At 34.8% G+C, this 19,709-nt stretch overlaps 1 protein-coding gene and 1 non-coding gene across 4 annotated transcripts in view; both read left to right on the top strand.

Annotated features, from left to right (window-relative positions):
- COL4A5 (collagen type IV alpha 5 chain) overlaps positions 1-19,709 on the top strand; it is a 252,576-nt gene that overhangs the window by 214,537 nt on the left and 18,330 nt on the right. Inside the window, exons 37-43 of one of the 3 annotated variants that reach the window (XM_027533232.1) lie at positions 7,371-7,497; positions 10,420-10,500; positions 11,138-11,236; positions 11,784-11,834; positions 13,155-13,340; positions 15,062-15,070; positions 19,346-19,354. In XM_027533232.1, coding sequence (XP_027389033.1) covers positions 7,371-7,497; positions 10,420-10,500; positions 11,138-11,236; positions 11,784-11,834; positions 13,155-13,340; positions 15,062-15,070; positions 19,346-19,354 — 562 coding nt within the window. Of the gene's footprint in view, positions 1-7,370; positions 7,498-10,419; positions 10,501-11,137; positions 11,237-11,783; positions 11,835-13,154; positions 13,341-15,061; positions 15,072-19,345; positions 19,355-19,709 lie in introns of all 3 variants that reach the window. The other 2 variants (XM_027533234.1, XM_027533235.1) reach the window with 2 other exon arrangements.
- Positions 2,627-2,837, top strand: LOC113888312. Its single transcript, XR_003509943.1, has one exon. It is a non-coding gene; the product is annotated as a small nucleolar RNA U3 (small nucleolar RNA).

Below are 19,709 nucleotides of genomic sequence, written 5' to 3'. Positions count from 1 at the left end.
CATCAAAAAATCTACAAACAATAAGTGCTGGAGAGGGTGTGGAGAAAAGGGAACCCTCTTGCACTGTTGGTGGGAATGTAAAATGATACAGCTACTATGGAGAACAGTATGGAGATTTCCATAACAAAAAAAAACCTAAGAATAGAACCACATGACCCAACAAATCACACTCACTGGGCATATACCCTGAGAAAACTATAATTGAAAGAGACACATGTACTCCAGTGTTCATTGCAACACTATTTACAATAGCTCGGGCATGGAAAAAACCTAGATGTCCATTGACAGATGAATGGATGAAAAAGTTGTGGTACATATATACAATGGAATATTAGCCATAAAAAAACACACATTTGAGTCAGTTCTAATGAGGTAGATGAACCTAGAGCCTGTTATCCAGAGTGAAGTAAGTCAGTAAGAGAAAAATAAATATCGTATATTGATGCATATATATGAAATCTAGTAAGATGGTATTGATAAGCCTATTTACAGAGCAGCAGTGGAGATGCAGACATAGAAAACAGACTTGTGGACACAGTGGGAGGACAGGGTGGGATTAATTGAGAGAGTAGCATGGAAACATATACATTACCATATGTAAAACAGATAGGCAGTGGGAATTTGCTATAGTACACAGGGAGCTCGAATCGGGTGCTCTGTGAGGGGAAGGATGGTGTGGGAGGGAGGTTCAAGAGGGAGGGGACATATGTATTATACCTATGGCTGATTCATGTTGATGTATGGCAGAAACCAACACAATATGAAAAGTAATTATCCTCCAGTTAAAAGTTTTAAAAAATGGCTTTCTAGTCTTATAGTGCTACTGTATTTGTTAGTTTCACAATGTTAAATTTGACTCATCAGGGGTGATATATATTCCATTTTCAGTTATATGAAAGCTCCCAACAAACAAAAGTCTAGAACCAGATAGTGTCATTGGCGAGTTCTACCAAAAGTTTAAAGACGAATTAATACCAATCCTTCTCAAACTCTTCCCAAAAATTAGAGGACAAAGGAACATTTCCAAATTAATTTTATGAAGCCAGCATTACCCTGATACCAAAATCACACAAGGACGCCACAAAAGAGAAAATTACACTAGTAAACATAGATGAAAAAATCCTCAATAAAATATTAGTAAACCAAACTCCAATGCATTAAAAGGATCATACACCATTATTGAGAGGAATTTATTCCAGAGTCACAAGGATGGCTCAACTTCTGTAGATCAAGCAATATGATACACTACGTTAACAAAATGAAGGATAAAAATCATATGATCCTCACAATAGATGCAGAAAAGCATTTGAAAAAATGCAACACCCACATATTTAAAAAAAAAAAAAAGCAAAGTAGACATATAGTGAACATACCTCAGCATAATAAAGGTCATACAAGATAAGCCCACAACTAGCATCATTCTCTGGAGAAGGCAATGGCACCACACTCCAGTACTCTTGCCTGGAAAATCCCATGGACGGAGGACCCTGGTGGGCCGCAGTTCATAGGGTTGCTAAGATTTGGACACGACTGAGCGACTTCACTTTCACTTTTCACTTTCATGCATTGGAGAAGGAAATGGCAACCCACTCCAGTGTTCTTGCCTGGAGAATCCCAGGGACGGGGGAGCCTGGTGGGCTGCCGTCTGTGGGGTCACACAGAGTCGGACACGACTGAAGTGACTTAGTAGCAGCAGCAGCAGCAGCAGCAGCATCATTCTCAGTGGTGAAAACTTGAGAACTTTTCCTCTAAGATTAGGAACAAGCAAGGATGCCCACCCTTGCGCTTTTATTCAACATAGCATTGGAAGTCCTAGCCAGAGCAATTAGGCTAGGAAAAGAAGTAAAAAGCAATCAAATAGAAAAGGAAGAAGTAAAACTGTTCCTATTTGCAAGTTACATATTATATATTTAAAAAACAAAAAACTATCAGAATAAACAAATTCAATTTGTAGGACGCCAAATAAATATTTTAAGAATCTGTTGTGTTTCTATACACTAATCAAATTAGCAGAAAGAAAACTTAAGAAAACAATTCCATTTATCACTGCATTAAAAAGAATAAAAGATCTAGGGATAAATTTAACAAAGGGACCTATCCACTGAAAACTGTAAGACATTGATGAAAAAATTGAAGAAGACACAAACAAAAGTAAAGATATTCCATGCTTATGGATTGGAAAAAATAATATTGTTAAAATGTTCATTCTACCAAAGCAATCTATAGATTCACGGCAATCCCTATAAAATTCCAATGACATTTTTCACAAAATAGAACAAATAATCCTAAAATTTGTATGGAATCATAAAAGACCCCAAAATAGCCAAAGACAGCATTAAGTCATGTCCAACTCTTGCAACCCCATGGACTGTAGCCTGCCAGGCTTCTCTGTCCATGGGATTCTCCAGGCAAGAATACTGGGGTGGGTTGCCATTTCCTTTTCCAGGGGATCTTCCCAACCCAGGAATCGAACCCAGGTCTCCAGCATTGCAGGCAGATTCTTTACTGACTGAGCTATGTGGGAAGCCCCCAAAATAGCCAAAGCAATAGAAATGTACAAAACTGGAGGCATCATACTCCCTGATTTGAGACTATATTTCAAACCTATAGTAATCAAAACAGGATGAAAACTATACTTTCAGGGATCATTTCTGTCGTTTGTTACTAGAGAAGTTTCTCTGAATGTGTGGACTACCCAAAACCACAAGGAGGAGGCACAGCAGTCTCTCCTGAATATGAAGCCAGCTGTTGGTGTTGCTCCTGCAACTGCCATTAGTCACTGATGATTGTTCTCTTCCTTTGGGAGAGTAAGAGGGAAAGAACGTTGTCTGAGCTGAAATAAAATAAGCAGTATGGAATTCACACAAAATGGATGCATAGATCAATGGAGCAGAATAGGTGTCCCAGAAATAGACCCAGGCATGTATGGTCAATTAACTTAGAGAAGCCAAGATTATAGAGTGGAGAAGGGACAGTCTCTTCAATAAATGGTGTTGGGAGAATTGGACAGCCACATGCAAAAAAAAAGGAAGAAACTGGAGCATTATCTTACATCATACACAAAAATCAACTCAAAATAGATCAAAGATTTGAACATAAGACCTGAGACCATAAAACTAAAAGAAAACACACATAGTAAACTCCTTGACACTGGTCTTAGCCATGAGCTTTTTAACTGGACACCAAAGCGGAGGCAACAAAAACAAGAAGAAATAAATTAGTGGGATTACATCAAACTAAAATAGTTCTGCACAGGAAAGGAAATCAACAAAATGAAAAGACAAGCTACTAAATGGGAAAAAAATTTCCAAGTCATACATCTGATTAGAGGTTAGTATCCAAAATATATAAAGAACTCAAATAACTCAATAACAAAAAACCAACCTGATTAAATAATGAGCAGAGAATCTGAACAGACATTTTTTCTAAAAAGGCATACATATGGCCAACAAGTACATGTAAAGGTTCTCAGTATCACTAATCATCAGGAAAATGCAAATCAAAGTCATAATGAGATCTCACCTCATACCTTTTTGAATGATTATTATCAAAAAAAAAACAAACAAGTGCTGGCAAAGATGTGGAGAAAAGGAACCCTTGCCTCCTGTTGGTGGGACTGTAAATGCGTGCAGCCACTATGGTAAACACTACCAGGGTTCCTCGTAAAGTTAAAGATAGAACCACACCATGTGATCCAGCAGCGCCCCTTCTGGGTATTTATCCAGAGAATAACTGGAAAAGATATTTGCACTCCTCTGTTCATTGCAGTATTATTTGCAATAGCCACGCTGTGGAAGCAACCTAAATGTCCACCGGCAGATGAATGGATAAAGAAGTAGCGTATAAAAAAGAATGAAATCTTGCTATTTGTGATAACTTAGATGAACCTTGAGGGTATTATCCTAAATGAAATAAGTCAAAGACAAATACCATATGATATCATTTATACGTGGAATATAAAACCAAATAAACAAAAACCAAGTTCATGGGTACAGAGAATATATTGGTGGTTGCTAGAGGCAGGGGTGGGTGGAGGTGGGTGAAATAGATGAAAGGGGTTAACAAGTACAAACTTCTAGCAATAAACTAAGTAAGTGATGGGCATATAATATACAGTATGGTGATTATAGTTACAATTCTATACTGTATATTCAAAATTGTTTAAAACTTTTCATCACAAGAACAAAAGTTGTATAACTATGTGTGGTGATTAGTATTAACTTACCATGATGATCATTTCATAATATATATGAATACTGAATCATTATGTTGTACACCTGAAACTAATATGTCAATTATATCTAAATTTTAGAAGAATTATATCAAAGCTTGATATTAGAATAAATGTAGATACTTATGGTTTAAGTATATTTAAGTCATGCCTTCATCTCACAAGCTAGTAAAGTAATGCTCAAAATTCTCTAAGCCTGGCTTCAGCAATATGTGAACTGTGAACTTCCAGATGTTCAAGCTGGTTTTAGAAAAGGCAGAGGAACCAGAGATCAAATTGCCAACATCTGCTGGATCATCGAAAAAGCAAGAGAGTTCCAGAAAAACATCTACTTCTGCTTTATTGACTATGCCAAAGACTTTGACTGTGTGGATCACAATAAACTGTGGAAAATTCTGAAAGAGATGGGAATACCAGACCACCTGACCTGCCTCTTGAGAAACCTATATGCAGGTCAGGAAGCAACAGTTAGAACTGGACATGGAACAAGAGACTGGTTCCAAATAGGAAAAGGAGTATGTCAAGGCTGTATATTGGCACCCTGCTTATTTAACTTATATGCAGAGTACATCAAGAGAAATGCTGGGCTGGAAGAAGCACAAGCTGGAATCAAGATTGCTGGGAGAAATATCAAGAACCTCAGATATGCAGATGACACTACCCTTATGGCAGAAAGTGAAGAGGAACTAAAAAGCCTCTTGATGAAAGTAAAAGAGGAGAGTGAAAAAGTTGGCTTAAAGCTCAACATTCAGAAAATGAAGATCATGGCATCCAGTCCCATCACTTCATGGCAAATAGATGGGGAAACAGGGGAAACAGTGTCAGACTTTATTTTTGGGGGCTCCAAAATCACTGCAGATGGTGACTGCAGCCATGAAATTAAAAGATGCTTACTCCTTGGAAGGAAAGTTATGACCAACCTAGATAGCATATTCAAAAGCAGAGACATTACTTTGCCAACAAAGGTCAGTCTAGTCAAGGCTATGGTTTTTCCAGTGGTCATGTATGGATGTGAGAGTTGGACTGTGAAGAAAGCTGAGTGCCGAAGAATTGATGCTTTTGAACTGTGGTGTTGGAGAAGACTCTTGAGAGTCCCTTGGACTGCAAGGAGATCCAACCAGTCCATTCTAAAGGAGATCAGTCCTGGGTATTCATTGGAAGGAATGATGCTAACGCTGAAACTCCAATACTTTGGCCATCTCATGCAAAGAGTTGACTCATTGGAAAAGACTCTGATGCTGGGAGGGATTGGAGGCAGGAGGAGAAGGGGACGACAGAGGATGAGATGGCTGGATGGCATCACTGACTCGATGGACGTGAGTTTGAGTAAACTCCGGGAGTTGGTGATGGACAGGGAGGCCTGGTGTGCTGCAGTTCATGGGGTTGCAAAGAGTTGGACACGACTGAGCAACTGAACTAACTGAACTGAAGTCATGCCTAGCTTTTGCTGAGAATATTACATAGACTAGAATTTTCCCTTCTCAGAATGATTTACAGGATTCTTGGTCAGTTTGTTGATTTTCTGAGTGCTCTCTTCTTTTTCCCATCTTGCATATATTTTTTTGAAACTCATTATTTTTTCTGCAAGTGTATAAATAATAAAAGCTTAGATGAAACTTAAGCAAGAAAATTTTAGTCCTTTTCAGAAGTTTTAGTGAAATATTTCCTTTCTTTTTTACAATTTAGTTGTTTTGAAGGAGTAAGCCATAGAGTGGTAAGAAGAACTGTATTAGGAAACAAGTACTGGTTGAAACTGCAATATGGGGTTTTTTGTAGAATTTAACATACTTCATTATAAATAATCAAAAGTTTGTCTACTGCCTTGTATGTTTACCACTAGCAGGATAATGTTATTTTCTTCTTGTTTTTTAATTTTGATATATAACTATCATTGGTTCATGAATAACAAGAATTATGATACTTTATTCGAAGCTTTTTGTGTAAATACCCAAGATGGAACCAGTTCAATCCAAATTTTAATTGTATACCTATTATGTGTGTAAAAGTGTGCCACATGTTTGATTTATAAGTGTTCAGACAAAAATACATATATTCCAAATGCGAGATTGTTAACTTTTTTAAAAATAGGATGTAAGGAGAAAAGTCATTTATTTAAAAAGCTTTTAACATAATGTGGAAACATTTGAGTCACAAATAGATGATCTTATGCCCCTAGACAAGCAGAAGCACTAAATGAAGAAGGAAATATTCAGTAGGTGATGTTGAATACTTTGTTGGACAGGTCACAGTCCTCATGAGCAGAGCAGGGAACACTGTGGTAGATTTAGTATTATCATATATATTCTCATTGTTATTGGGAAAAATTGTTTTAATTGTGAAAATGGGTATGAATTCTTCTAAGGCTTTATTAGAAGAAAACAATGCAAATATTTGTTGAGCAAAAGTAGCTATATATGAATTATCTCTGACCACAAAGAAGTTTTCAGTGTAGTTGAAGAGTTAAGACATGCATATGTGAAACCATTATAAACATAATGGAATAAGAACCTACCCTAATTTTTAGGGTTAGCTGTCTTTATCCTGGAAGTTTTCATGGACAAAATGGGGATTTGAGATGTCTAGTGAAGAATTCATAGACCTCTTCATGTGAAGATGAAATTTTTCTTTTACAATAGAACCTACTGTGGTTATTATGTGGCATGCTTATTGTAAGCAATTAATTTCAATGTAGCATGCTAGGGATGATGAACACAGGTTTTGAAATCAAGCTACCTGGACCCAAATTCGGATTCCGCCACTTATTAGCTATATCACTGTAAAATGGGGATAATAGTATCTTTTTTATAGAGTTGTTAGTATTAAAGAGAATAATGCATCCACGTTTCATGGGAATAGCATGAGATCTGGAATCTGACAGACCTTGGTTCAAATCCCAGTTCTGCTACTTACCAGAGACCTTAGGCACTTGAGTTTCTCTAAGATTTCAATCTTCACATTTCTAAATAGAGATGATAAAGCCTAACTCAAAGGGCTGTTTTGATGATTAAATGAAGCAATTTATGTAAAGCACTTAACAGAATACCTGACATCCAGTAAAAGCTCTATGAATAATTTTATGTTGTTATATAATCCAAATCATGTAGAGACTTCGGTTTTATCTTTTTATTCATATTTTTAGGGTGAACCTGGTCTGCCTGGATACCCAGGGAACCCTGGTACCAAAGGTTCTATGGGAGAAACTGGTTTGCCTGGATTACCGGGGACCCCTGGAGCAAAAGGACAACCAGGCCTTCCTGGATTCCCTGGTAATACTACTTTTCTTAAATGCTTCTTTCTTTCCTTCCTTATTTACTCTAATCTGTGTCATAAAGCAACTTCTTAGTTGACAGACCTCTGTTCTATTTCTCAGATACTGACCAGCAATGCAATCTTGAACTATCTCTTTTACTTTTCTTTTTTTGCCCACATTTCTTTCCATAGAAAATGAAAATGGGCATTACCAATTCAGCAGCACAATATCCTGTGGGCAGAGAGACTGGTGGAGCATTTTTGAGTCTAACTGCTAGCCACAAGTCAGTTAAGAGGCCTTACTATTTTTGTAGGTGGTAATGTACACTACCGTTCTGTAGCCTGCTGCTGATTCTCTTAGAGTGTGTCCTCAGGCACACAGTCGGTAGCTGTTGGTAGAACAATTATACAGTTTATTCAAATGATAAGGACTGAGTTGTGCAAGCAAAGGGTCTTAGCACTATAATCAAGTAGGTGATCTGAACTTGATAAAGTATCTGCTCTGTTTATGTTTGTGTTTATTTTTGTTTGATTTTTGGATTGCACTGTGGCACAGATGGAGTGGGTCTTTGATTATCTTTTCCTTAACCTTTTTATTAAAGTATAGCCTAGATACAGTAAAATGTACAAGAAAATAGATGAATATTTACATATATATATATATATATATATATTCATGTACCCACCACACATATCAAAGTATAAAACAATTCTCTTACCCCATGAAATTTACCTATTCCCCTTCACAGTGAATCTCCCTCTCCCAGGTAACTACTACTATAACTTCTATCACTGCCAATTAACTTTACCTGTTTTTGAAATTCACATTAATGGGATCATACAGTATATATCTTTGTGTCTAGCTTCTTTCACTCATCATTATGTATATAAGATAAAGTTATCTTGTTGCCTGTCAGCAGTTTGGTTTTTTAATCATTGCTCCATAATATTCCATTGAAGAAATAAACCATAATCAATTACCTATTCTCTTCTTGATGGACTTCTGGGTTGTTTCCAGTTTGGAACTATGAAGAAAAAAGATGCTATTAATATTCTTTAACATGTTTTTTGGGGACCTACATACTCATTTCTCTCACACAAAACTTTATGTGATAGAATTACTGAATCATAAAGTAGGTGTACATTTAAGTTTAGTAGATGGTGTTAGTTTTCCAAAGTGGTTTTATACCTTAGAGTCCCACCTGCAATGTATGAATGTCTACGGGTAGTTCCTGGTGGCTTGCCATGATCATATAGTGGTTAGTACTTTGTATTGCGAAGTGTCCATTTGTCTGTATCCTTACCTCATTTGATATTGTCAGTCTTTTTAATTTTAGCAATTTTGGTCAGTATATAGAAGTATCCCAATGAAGTTTAAACTTACATTTTCCTAATGAACAATAATATTAAACACCTTTTCATATACTTATTGGCCATTTGGGTAGCATTTTTATGAAGAGCCTGCTCTAAGTCTTTTTGCTCTTATTTAATGAGTTGTTTGCCTTTTTTTTGGTATTGATTCAGAGCAGTTCTTTATATATTCTGGATATGAGTTCTTTGTCAGATACATGTATTACAAATAGATTCTGTCGCAAATTTGCCTTTCACTCTTAATGCTGTTATGTGATGTTAATTTTAATAAAATCCAATTTCTTTTTTTTAAGTCTTCTTGTTGTTTAGTCAGTTAGTTATGTCTGACTCTTTGCAACCCCATGGACTGTAGACAGGCTCCTCTGTCCATGGGATTCTCCAGGCTAGAATACTGGAGTGGATTGCCATTTCCTTCTCCATTTTAAAGTCTAATTTCTTATATTCTTTCATGGTTAGTGCTTTTTGTATCTTATTTAAGAAATATTTGCCTACTCAGGTTTATGGAACTATTCTAATTTTTTCTATAGCTTTCAGTGTTTAAGGTTTGATATTTAAGTTTATAGTCTGTCTTGAATAAAAAGAGTTTTATCATGTGATTAGGGATCAAGGTTAATTTTTTTTTCATACAAATGTCCGATTGCCCCACACTGTTTTTTTTATTTTAAAGAAACTGAGTTCTTCTTTACTTCTGATCATCAAAAGACACAATTAAAAAATGAATAGGGAAGCTACACATTAGGAGAAAATACTTACAAAACATATATCTCATAAATAACTAATGTCTGAGATATATAAAGAACTTCTGCAACTCAATAATAAGACATGCAGTCCATTTTTTTTAAATGAGGAAAACTTGGAGCAGATATTTCACAAAAGAAGATAAGATGAATGTCCAATAAACACATGCAAAAGTGATCAATATGAGAAATGCAAATTAAAACCATAATGAAGTAGCATTACATTTCTGCCCAGAATGGCTATTATTAAAACAATTGGATCAGTATATGTTATATAAGAACCTGGAGCAGCTGGAATTCCCAAATATTGTTGTTTGTTTATAAATCAGAGCATATAACTATTCTCTGACTCAGCAGTTTCACCCCATCTAAGTATTTATCCAAAGATAAATTAAGACTTGTGTCTACAAAAATACCAGTGCAGAGATATTTATAGAAGCATTACTCATAATAGCTAAGTAGACCAGGTTTCCATAAATAGAATAGTGTTCATAATAACTAAAACCTGACAACAACCCAAATGTTCAACAGTACACGAATGGATTTTTAAAATTTTGGTATGTCCATACAATAGAATCCTACCAGTTAACTCTACAAGTATAATATGATGGTAATTATTTTTATTATGAATATATAATAATGCCAGCCTCTGAATAAATCAATATAAAACTTAAAATTATTCTTAAATCATCAAGCAAACACCAGTATGTTTGGGGGTTTTCTTGCTATTCTTTACTCTTTCTATGCTAACATTCTAAATTGTAACTTTGAATTGTAGCTCTCAAAGCAATGCAGTTTTTGTTTATCATTAAATTGAGCTCTTTACTCTAGGAACCCCAGGCCTTCCTGGACCAAAAGGTATTAGTGGTCCTCCTGGGAACCCTGGCCTTCCAGGAGAACCTGGTCCTGTAGGTAAGAATGAAAACTAAGGGTTTGCCATGCTATAAAATTAAGGCTTATTCATTTTTGGAAAGTCAAATCATTTCTGGGAGCTGTGCGCGTTTTCAAGACAAACATGCTGATCATTCACTCCATACTACTTGCTAGATACAAAATGAACAATTCTTAATAAGATTTGCTTAAAATTATTATTATGGGACCTTATTTTTCAGGCTCACTTTTTCCAAGGAGAGTTATTTCAGGTATCCTATAATAGTAGATAGAAGTTCTCATTATTTTAGAATGGCAAAGTGTAGTTTTGCTTGTTTACTGTTCTGAGCAAATCACTCCTTTTGGCCCCCTATGAGGCCTATAATTCACCCCACTTCCATCCTCCCCCCCCCCACACACACACCTTGCTTTTTTACATATTCTAAAGGTAGGTTAAATAAGAAAGTGAGTTTGAATACTGAGTGGATGATAAAACAGTTCCTTATTCTCATTATCCTTTATTTCTTTTTCACAAGGTATCATTACTTAAAGAAATGTCCCAGAGACACTCTGTGTCTTTTGGCTAGAATTATTTGAGGCTAAAATCAAAAGAATTGTGAATATAGGAGAAAAAGGAAATTGAGAAGAAAAGTGTAACCTGCTGTACTCTGTTCTTTAGGTGGTGGAGGTCGTCCTGGGCCACCAGGGCCTCCAGGTGAAAAAGGCAAGCCAGGTCAAGATGGTATTCCTGGACCAGCTGGACAGAAGGGTGAACCAGGTACTATATTTTTTTAATTGTCCTTAATTTTCTAATTTCTTCCTTGTCTACTTTAGCTTTTGCCCTTAAGTACCCATAGTGAAATTCTTCCTTATCCTCTAAGCTACTATACACTTCTCCCTTCCTAATTACCTTCTTCCTGAGAATATTACCTCACATTTACTGAATCAAGTTGCCTCCCTCTTATGAAAAACTCCATAATCTTTTATTGCTCAATTTTCCATGTCAAGAAGCTATCTAGCTTTTTTTTTAACTACTCTGGATGACCTTCTTTCACCATGCAATGTATATAATATATATAAACATATATATATATATATATGATATGTGTATTTAAAAATATACTTAATACTCATCACAAGTAGAATATAAGTTTATGTAATTTTTTCATGTTCAAATTGTAGTTCCATGTTGGAAATAACTCTTCTCCATGTTTCGTATGATATACATTGCAACATTTGCTAAAAACCTAAATAATCCAAAAATAATTTCTTCTTATTTCAGTTATTATTATCTGTTTGAAAGTTTTGGGTTTATGTTCTGACAGGTCAACCAGGCTTTGGAATCCCAGGACCCCCTGGACTTCCAGGACTTTCTGGTAAACTTTAACAAAGCATGTTAAATCAGTCAGTAAAAAGATAATATTCTCCAGTACACTTTTTTCATCTCCACATACAACCCCAGACAACTCAAAGCTAGAGTTACATCTTGAAGCATTTATTAATTAGCAACTTAGTATAAGCTATTGTACTATAAAAAATGCACACTTAAGAAAATTAATATACAGATAACTCTTCATTAACCTCATAAATAAATGTTAAGGAAATGATAAAGAAAGCAAAATTGTAGGAAGAGTTAGGTTTCAATAAGTTTTTCTTTTTTTCAGTAATTTTTTAAAAGCTCTTTTAGCCAGAAGAAAAATACTTTTTTTTCCCCCATGGAAACCAAAACCAAGATAATATAAGTAAACTGTAGAAATATGTACCAATCATAAAAATGTCTATTGAAAACTCCATTTTAATTTATATCTTGCATCTTGGATGGTATGTGTGCACACGCATCTACCTCCCTCATTTGTTTTTACCCTCATTGTAAGCCCCAAGTAGTTAATTAAATGACTAAATGTGTACAGATACGTATTTTTATGTTCTGAAATGACCATCAGCTATTTATGGAGGATTTTTTCAAACCACACATAGATCACTTAGAAATTCCTGTATTCCTTTTATGAATCCAACATAAAAATTATTACTCTAATGTACAACTGTGATATTGCTCTCCGGCATGTCAGTGGTATAGAAAAGCTGTTGAAAACAGTTTGTCTAGATTGTGATTCTAAATCTTGGATGGAATGGTCGTTGGGGACTCACAGCAACCATTGAAGATCCATATCTTCCAATGGTCTCAAAAATGTGTCTCAAAACAGATGGGGGAATACCTGTACACCCATGGCTGATGTTAATGTATGGCAAAACCACCACAATATTGTAAAGTAATTAGCTTCCAATTAAAATAAATAATTTTTAAAAAATATTTTGTGTTAGGAATTTCCTCTAGTTATCTCTAACCTATTCTTGTAAATATTTTATACTTTTGTTTTTTTCTCCTTTTTTTCCTCCTAACTACTGGTCATGTGATCATTGCTCTATCTCCTAACACAAAGGATATCTTTTAGAATGCAAGTTATTATTGTTTCTATATTTCTATACATACTCTAACAAATAGTTCTGATAACAGATAAACCTAATAGAAAAAATGGGTTTTCTGGATGGGTTGGGAATTTGGTAGGAGGTAGAAATGACCTTAGTAAATCCTGTTATTTTTTCTAATAAGTGGGAGTAGCTTTAGTCTTACAGGCAAGCCTAATTAGTATTCAGTATCACTTAATATGTTCTATAACATGACTTTGCTTTCATAGGTCAAAAGGGTGATGAAGGATTACCTGGCATTCCAGGAAACCCTGGCCTTCCAGGTCCAAAGGGTGAACCAGGCTTTCATGGTTTCCCTGGTCTGCAGGGTCCCCCAGGCCCTCCTGGTTCTCCAGGTCCAGCTCTGGAAGGCCCTAAAGGCAGCCCTGGACCCCAAGGTCCTCCTGGGAGACCAGGTATGTACATGAGTGGTAGGGGAATGGTCTATTTATTAGTCCATTTTTGCTGGCAGGTTATTCAGTCTTCAGGATGTTAAAATCTGCAATCCAAAGAACTTCTTAAAAAGAAATAGCTTGTTTTATTCCTGGCTCCATCCATTTCCATGGCATCTAATAATTCTTTTCAGTAATGTATTTCATCATTTACTTAAAGTTGAGCTAAAACAAACCAACTTGGAGGAAAAAAAGGAAATAGTGAATTTATTAGTCTTTTTATTAAAATAAAGCTATACTGAGGGGAAAAAAAAACTATACTGATAACCTGACAGCAAAATGCAAGCTGCGTTTTTAATGTGAGCTGCTCAGCATGTTATCACAGAAATCATTTTAGTGATCACCCAATAGATGCTTGTGGTCCATACCAAAAATGTTGCTATGGTTCTGTCATATGATCAGCACATGTCACTAAGCACAATAAAAAAATTTATCTTCTCTAGGAGCTAGGCAATCAAATTTATCTTCAACATCACAGCATGATTAAATTGAATAGTGATCTCTTCATACCAGCTTCATGTCTATACCTCATTTGTCTTGTGTTAACTGCTCTAATAGTCTCAGTTTTGCATCCAATGTTCACTTTTCCTTTTGTGTTTGTGCTGTTTCATTTCATTTTACTAAGTTTGGAAATGCTCATTTTCATTCTGGATTAATGTCGCTGAGCCCAATCGCTGAAGATAGATTATTAACAGATACTTGAGACTTAATATTCAGTTTTTTAATTTCTAATTATTGAAAATTTGGCCCTCATTGATTTTTTTAAAGTAAGATAAATGTAAAATTAAAGAAACAAAAAAATTGCCTTTTTATCCTTTGAAGGTCTGACTCATTTTTATAATGTATTTAAAAGTGCAAATTTCCATAAACTCTGAAGTGATTGCAGTCAGTTTTAATAAGATATTCTGTAAAAACATGAATCAATGGCATCACATACTTTGTTCAGAAGATCATTTTCAAAACCAGATTTTATCTGATCTGACTATTTATAGAAGGTATAATTTATAAAGTTTTCCTTTGCTTTACTATTGAAGAAAATCAGTGAAGCTCTCAGCTATGTTAATTATCTGGCATGTAATGTAAAGCATTGACACGAATATCTTGCTTGGTTATGCATGTAATAATTCAAATAAACCAAACTATTCTCCTTTTTAGTATTTTAATCAGCACTGTGGCTATTTATTATCAGTAATGGAGTTCAATGTTGAAAATTATTTTGAAATATGTCAACATAAAGGCATCATTCATAAAAGTTTTTTTAAATTACCATTTCTAAAAGAAATAATAACAAAAGTAGTCAGAAGAAGAACACACATCTGATGAGTATTTGTAACCTTTCAACATGTTCATAAACTACAAATTAAAATGGAATTTTAAACCCAGTTGCTCTTAGAATTGATTGTTGTCTGCACTTATAGTAATGATTATTATAAGAATGATTTTTGGCTTTTCAAAATATGTCACATGTGCTGTTTTTATTTTAATGTTGATGTGAAGTGGCAATAATTTGGTTTATATACAGATGCATGAATATAAACTTGCAGGGTATTCTTTTATTGAATTAAAGTTTAACTTGAAAAAAATTAGTGTAATGCTTTAGTTTCTTGATATTTCTAACAATTTTGATATTTTTCCTTTTTGTTAATGATGACATTGGGCCTTGGTGAACTTTGATCCCTATCCAGGTCCTACAGGTTAGCTCCTTAACTCCAAAGTAGTATCTGCATGAAATATGAAACTTTTTCTTTTATTTATATATATATATATTTATATGTATGTGTATATTATTTATATACACATGTGTATGTGTATATATAGGTATATATACACATGTGTCTAATGTTTTCAAGTATTTGAATATATTTTAAGAGCATATATGCCAATTCAGTTCTTACATGTTGGTCTATCTCTGAAAGTTGTTAGGAATTTGTACAGTCCAGTTTTTCTGTCTATTGGAATAACTCAAAATAACCTACTTAGAAAAACTGATTTATCATTTTAAAATTTATATATCTATGTTTTTTTTAGTTGGAAATTTATAGTATTCAAAACTATATTATATACTATTTTACATTTTCTGTGTATTTCCTATTTTTGCTTCATATCTGCTAATATTATTGAAATTAAACTATTCTTCAAAAAGATATTTTTAAAGAATAATATATATTATCAGATCCTGCAAATATGCAATTCTTGATGAACCATACCTCTTGTAACTTTTCAAACCATCCCACCTTCACATTTTTGTTTGTCACAAAGTTCTAAATTCTGCTACTATATAAATGAACTAATAGGCTCAGAGTTAAAAATAAATTTAGTGTAACCAGCAAAGATTAGAAACCTCTTAATCTTATTTTCATCCTATACATATAAACAGTACACACCTAGAAATAGTTACCAAGAGCTGCCCATTAGAAAATTGCTGATTAATATTAAAAGATTTTCACCTAATCAGAAGTAAAAAGAATCACAAATATCTGAATGTGTTTATTATTCAAGATAAAGAGCCCTTTTCACATTTCTGAGGAGCAGCTAAAAGGGGAAAAAGTATAATCCTAAGTTCTAGCTACTGGGAATGGCAGGAAATTTTCTCTTCTTCTTATTTTAAAATTTATACTTTTTCAAGATGCTTTTTAGAAAGCAGTCTATCTCTATCTGAATTGATTCCTTGATTTATTACTACCCCACAAACCCATTATTTCATATAACTATATATTATCACTCCAGAAGGACCTAAGTTTTACATTAGTCAAACAGATATTCACTAGATACCAGCTAATGGTAGTAAGACAGGTTTTATTCAAGACTATTGCATTAGGGGAAAGACTATTGCAACAGGAAAGAGAGACTGAGCTCAGGTCGGAGTACAACGAGGTCAAATGGGGATTTTATTCAACTAGTAGAGTAAAGGATCTTCCCTGGTGGCTCAGACGGTAAAGCATCTGCCTACAATGCGGGAGACCTGGGTTCGATCCCTGGGATGGGAAGATTCCCTGGAGAAGGAAATGGCAAACCACTCCAGAACTCTTGCCTGGAAAACCCCATGGACAGAGAAGCCTGGTAGGCTACAGTCCATGAGGTCGCAAAGAGTCGGACACGACTGAGCAACTTCACATTCAGAGTAAAGGACTCAGTGGATGAAAAATTACTAAAAAGAGATATCAAGGGTAAACAGATTCTTGCTAAACTGGCCTATTAGAGTTCTCACCAAAGGTAGTCTAAGGGCTATCAGGGTCCTTGAGGTCTTGCCAAAGTCTTGCTAGAGTCTTGCTAAAGGCAGTCTAAGGACTTAGACATTAAGGATGAGGAATAAGGAACGTGATCAGATATCGGGGGCGGGGGCGGGGGCAACTCACCCTAAACTGACTTAGCAAGATTCTTGCTAAAAGTGGACTCAACAGACCAAGGACAGGGCCCAAGGAGTAAGGCCTAATTGAGAAGAGGGCTCAGAGGAATCTGTCTGAAGTTTAGTCACAGATAAGAAAACTAAGGCCCAAAGAAGTGAATAAGCTTGCTCAAGGTCATATTGTTAGTTACTGGCATAGCAGGGAATCTGACTTGGGGTTCCCCAGTACTTAGTTAAGTATCTGTTCTACTAGTAAAACATATCATCTTTCCACACAGACAGCTACATATCTTGATGCTTATGATCTGGCCTCTTACTCTAGTTATAAATATGATAAGTGATTGAACAAAGCTGCTTCTGCCATTTTAGGAGACTTTTAGCACAGCAGACTGGGCCTTGCCTTTGCTTTTTTGTTTGCTGTTAACTCTTAAGTCTCCATCAACCCCTACTGTTTCTTGTGTTTTCCTAAATGGATGTCATCAAAAAGATTAAGACAAATGCATGCTATTTAACTATTGCCAAGATAAAGAGAAGACTAAGGTATACTTTGAAGTAATTTTGAGTCCCCCCCCTGTCTGACTTGCATAGAAGTTGCTGCCTTGATCACTTCCAGACTTTACTGTCAGCCACAAGATTGTTTTATTCCAAGGCTCTAGAATATATTCAGAGAAAAAAAAAGGAAAGTAGCCATATTAGTTTAAAACTGATTTGACAACTTATTTACAAGATGTACTCTAAATCACAGTTATTGGAACCCGGTATCTGTAGTATTCTCTTCTTTGCAGCAATTGGAGACTGCAACCCTAAGTGGAAACTGGATTTAAAATTTACCAATCAATTCATTAGCTTATCTTTAATTATTACTACTCATGTATAAGAGATTTTTTGTTTTATTTGGTTTTTCAGTTAAACTTTGTTAGGTCATTTGAGAAATAATTTAGAAACTCGTGTACAAAATTGACTTGGCATATAACTCATTAAAATGTTACCTTTTAGAAATTAAAGTCTTAGAAGTTTTGCTATGATATGATCTGAAGTTTTCCTTGTTACTTAGACTGAAATATCATATATTTCAATGAGATATTTTTCTAAGAGTTCTTATTTTGGTCCTTCTATAGCAAACACATATATAAAATGTCTTTACTCAAACTGAATTATCTTAAGTAGAAATTCTAATTTATCTAGCTAATAGTGTTGCCAGACTCTGCTCAAAGTGTTGTCTTGAGTCAGTTTGCTGTATGTGATTTAGAAACCATTTAAACAAACAGAAGCTGATTTTTTGGCTTCCTGGATTTCAAATTGTCAAATGCTTTAAGAGTCTTATTACTTGGTATAGTAATGTTTTATATTTATATGACACACCATCATTTATATCACGCTCCGTGAAGGCAGAGTTTGGGTCTAGCTAATCTCTGTGTTCCCTGTGTCATCTTGCACATGGCAGGTCAACATTTTAAAAAATATATTTCATCTTTAAAACAACTCTGAAGGACATTAGGGTAGACAACACTATTCCCATTGTGTGGGTGAGAAAACAAGCTCAGAGAGATTGAATTGCCCAGAATCTCATAAGTAAGTAGTAGAGCCAAGAATAAATCCTCGGTCTTCTAATTTCTAGGATTCAGTATGCTAGTACAATTTATTCTCTCTGCAAACCTCAACCTATAAATCATAGCAAGACTTGTAAGAAAAGGAAATTGGGTTTATAGTCAATTAACATTAACCAGGAGTTGTCCTGTTTGTAAGCTTTTTATCTTTTTAATGATCCTTCTTTTAATAGTTAATAGTCTAATTTAATATGTACACTGAATAATATAAAGTAGATGTGATATTTTCTGTAGTTTGGGGTGGGATATTGCATGCCAAAATATTTTTGAAGGGCCCCTTCAGTGATGGTCTTCACATCTTTGGAAAATTCTACTCTTAGTTTTCAAGTTCAATGGTGAGCAAACATATATTGGTTTTTTCTCTTTGAGTATATTACAAGTAATAATGGAAGAGAAGAAAGCTTCTTGATGGATTATTTTTAAAAATCACGATCTGTCTTCATGGAATGATTTTCAAAGAAGACAAACAGAAGTACAGTTGGTAATGGCCATTGTATATTTGTGTTTTAATTTCTCTGTTAGGTCATCTGTGATCTTTGTATATTTGCCTGGTAAGGTCTTCAACTGTAGCTCCTTGGAGCAGTCTGCCTATACCAAGAAATTTGCACCTTGTGTTTTTGCTAAAGAATGGCAGAGGCCAAGATAAACTTTTACCCAAAAGTTTTACCCAAAGGAGTAGAAGGCTATCAGTGAAGTGGTACTCCCTTTCCAACTTTCATATTTTGAGGTTCTAACTTTTGGAAAGCCATTGTAGCATTTCATTTGAGTTAATGAAAACTAGCAGCTTATTTCATAGAATAAGCTCTATTTTAAAATATTTGGCTCTCTATACTCCTGTATGGTTCTGTTTGCATACTGATTATGCTGTAGGTGTAAGAAATGCTGGCAAAGAGAATTATTGTTTAACTTGTGCTATAATGTGAACCACTTCTAACTCATAATCTTATTTTGTACTGTGTGATGTCTGATACTGCTAACATCGATCTTTGGGCTTTGGTGAACTCTGATCTTCCCAGGTTTTCAAGGTTAGACTGGTCAATTTTTTTTTTTTTTAATGCTTTGTATGTGTGACAAGAGAAATGCACTTTTTTTTGCTATAATTCAGAAGTCATTGAAGAGTGCTGTTATCCTCAAATAACTACGTGCTCTGGTATTTAACATTTTGGTGAAGGTAATGTGACTTGTTTATAATCAAGTTTGAAATAACATTAGGTCTTTGTGCTTTCAATTTTTTATAATAGGTAATTCATACATAGAAACATGTTGAATTTTAAATGGAAATACACTTATTTTTATATTTAAGACGCATTATTTAGGCAGGCATCTGACCCATTTGTAACCTTTGTGTGTTGATTTTATTTTCTTGAATTTGTTTTGCCT

This window comes from Bos indicus x Bos taurus, chromosome X (genome assembly GCF_003369695.1).
Source record: "Bos indicus x Bos taurus breed Angus x Brahman F1 hybrid chromosome X, Bos_hybrid_MaternalHap_v2.0, whole genome shotgun sequence".
NCBI lineage: Eukaryota > Metazoa > Chordata > Mammalia > Artiodactyla > Bovidae > Bos > Bos indicus x Bos taurus.
The sequence above is the reverse complement of the archived record's forward strand: the minus strand, read 5'-3'. Positions and strand labels throughout refer to the sequence as shown.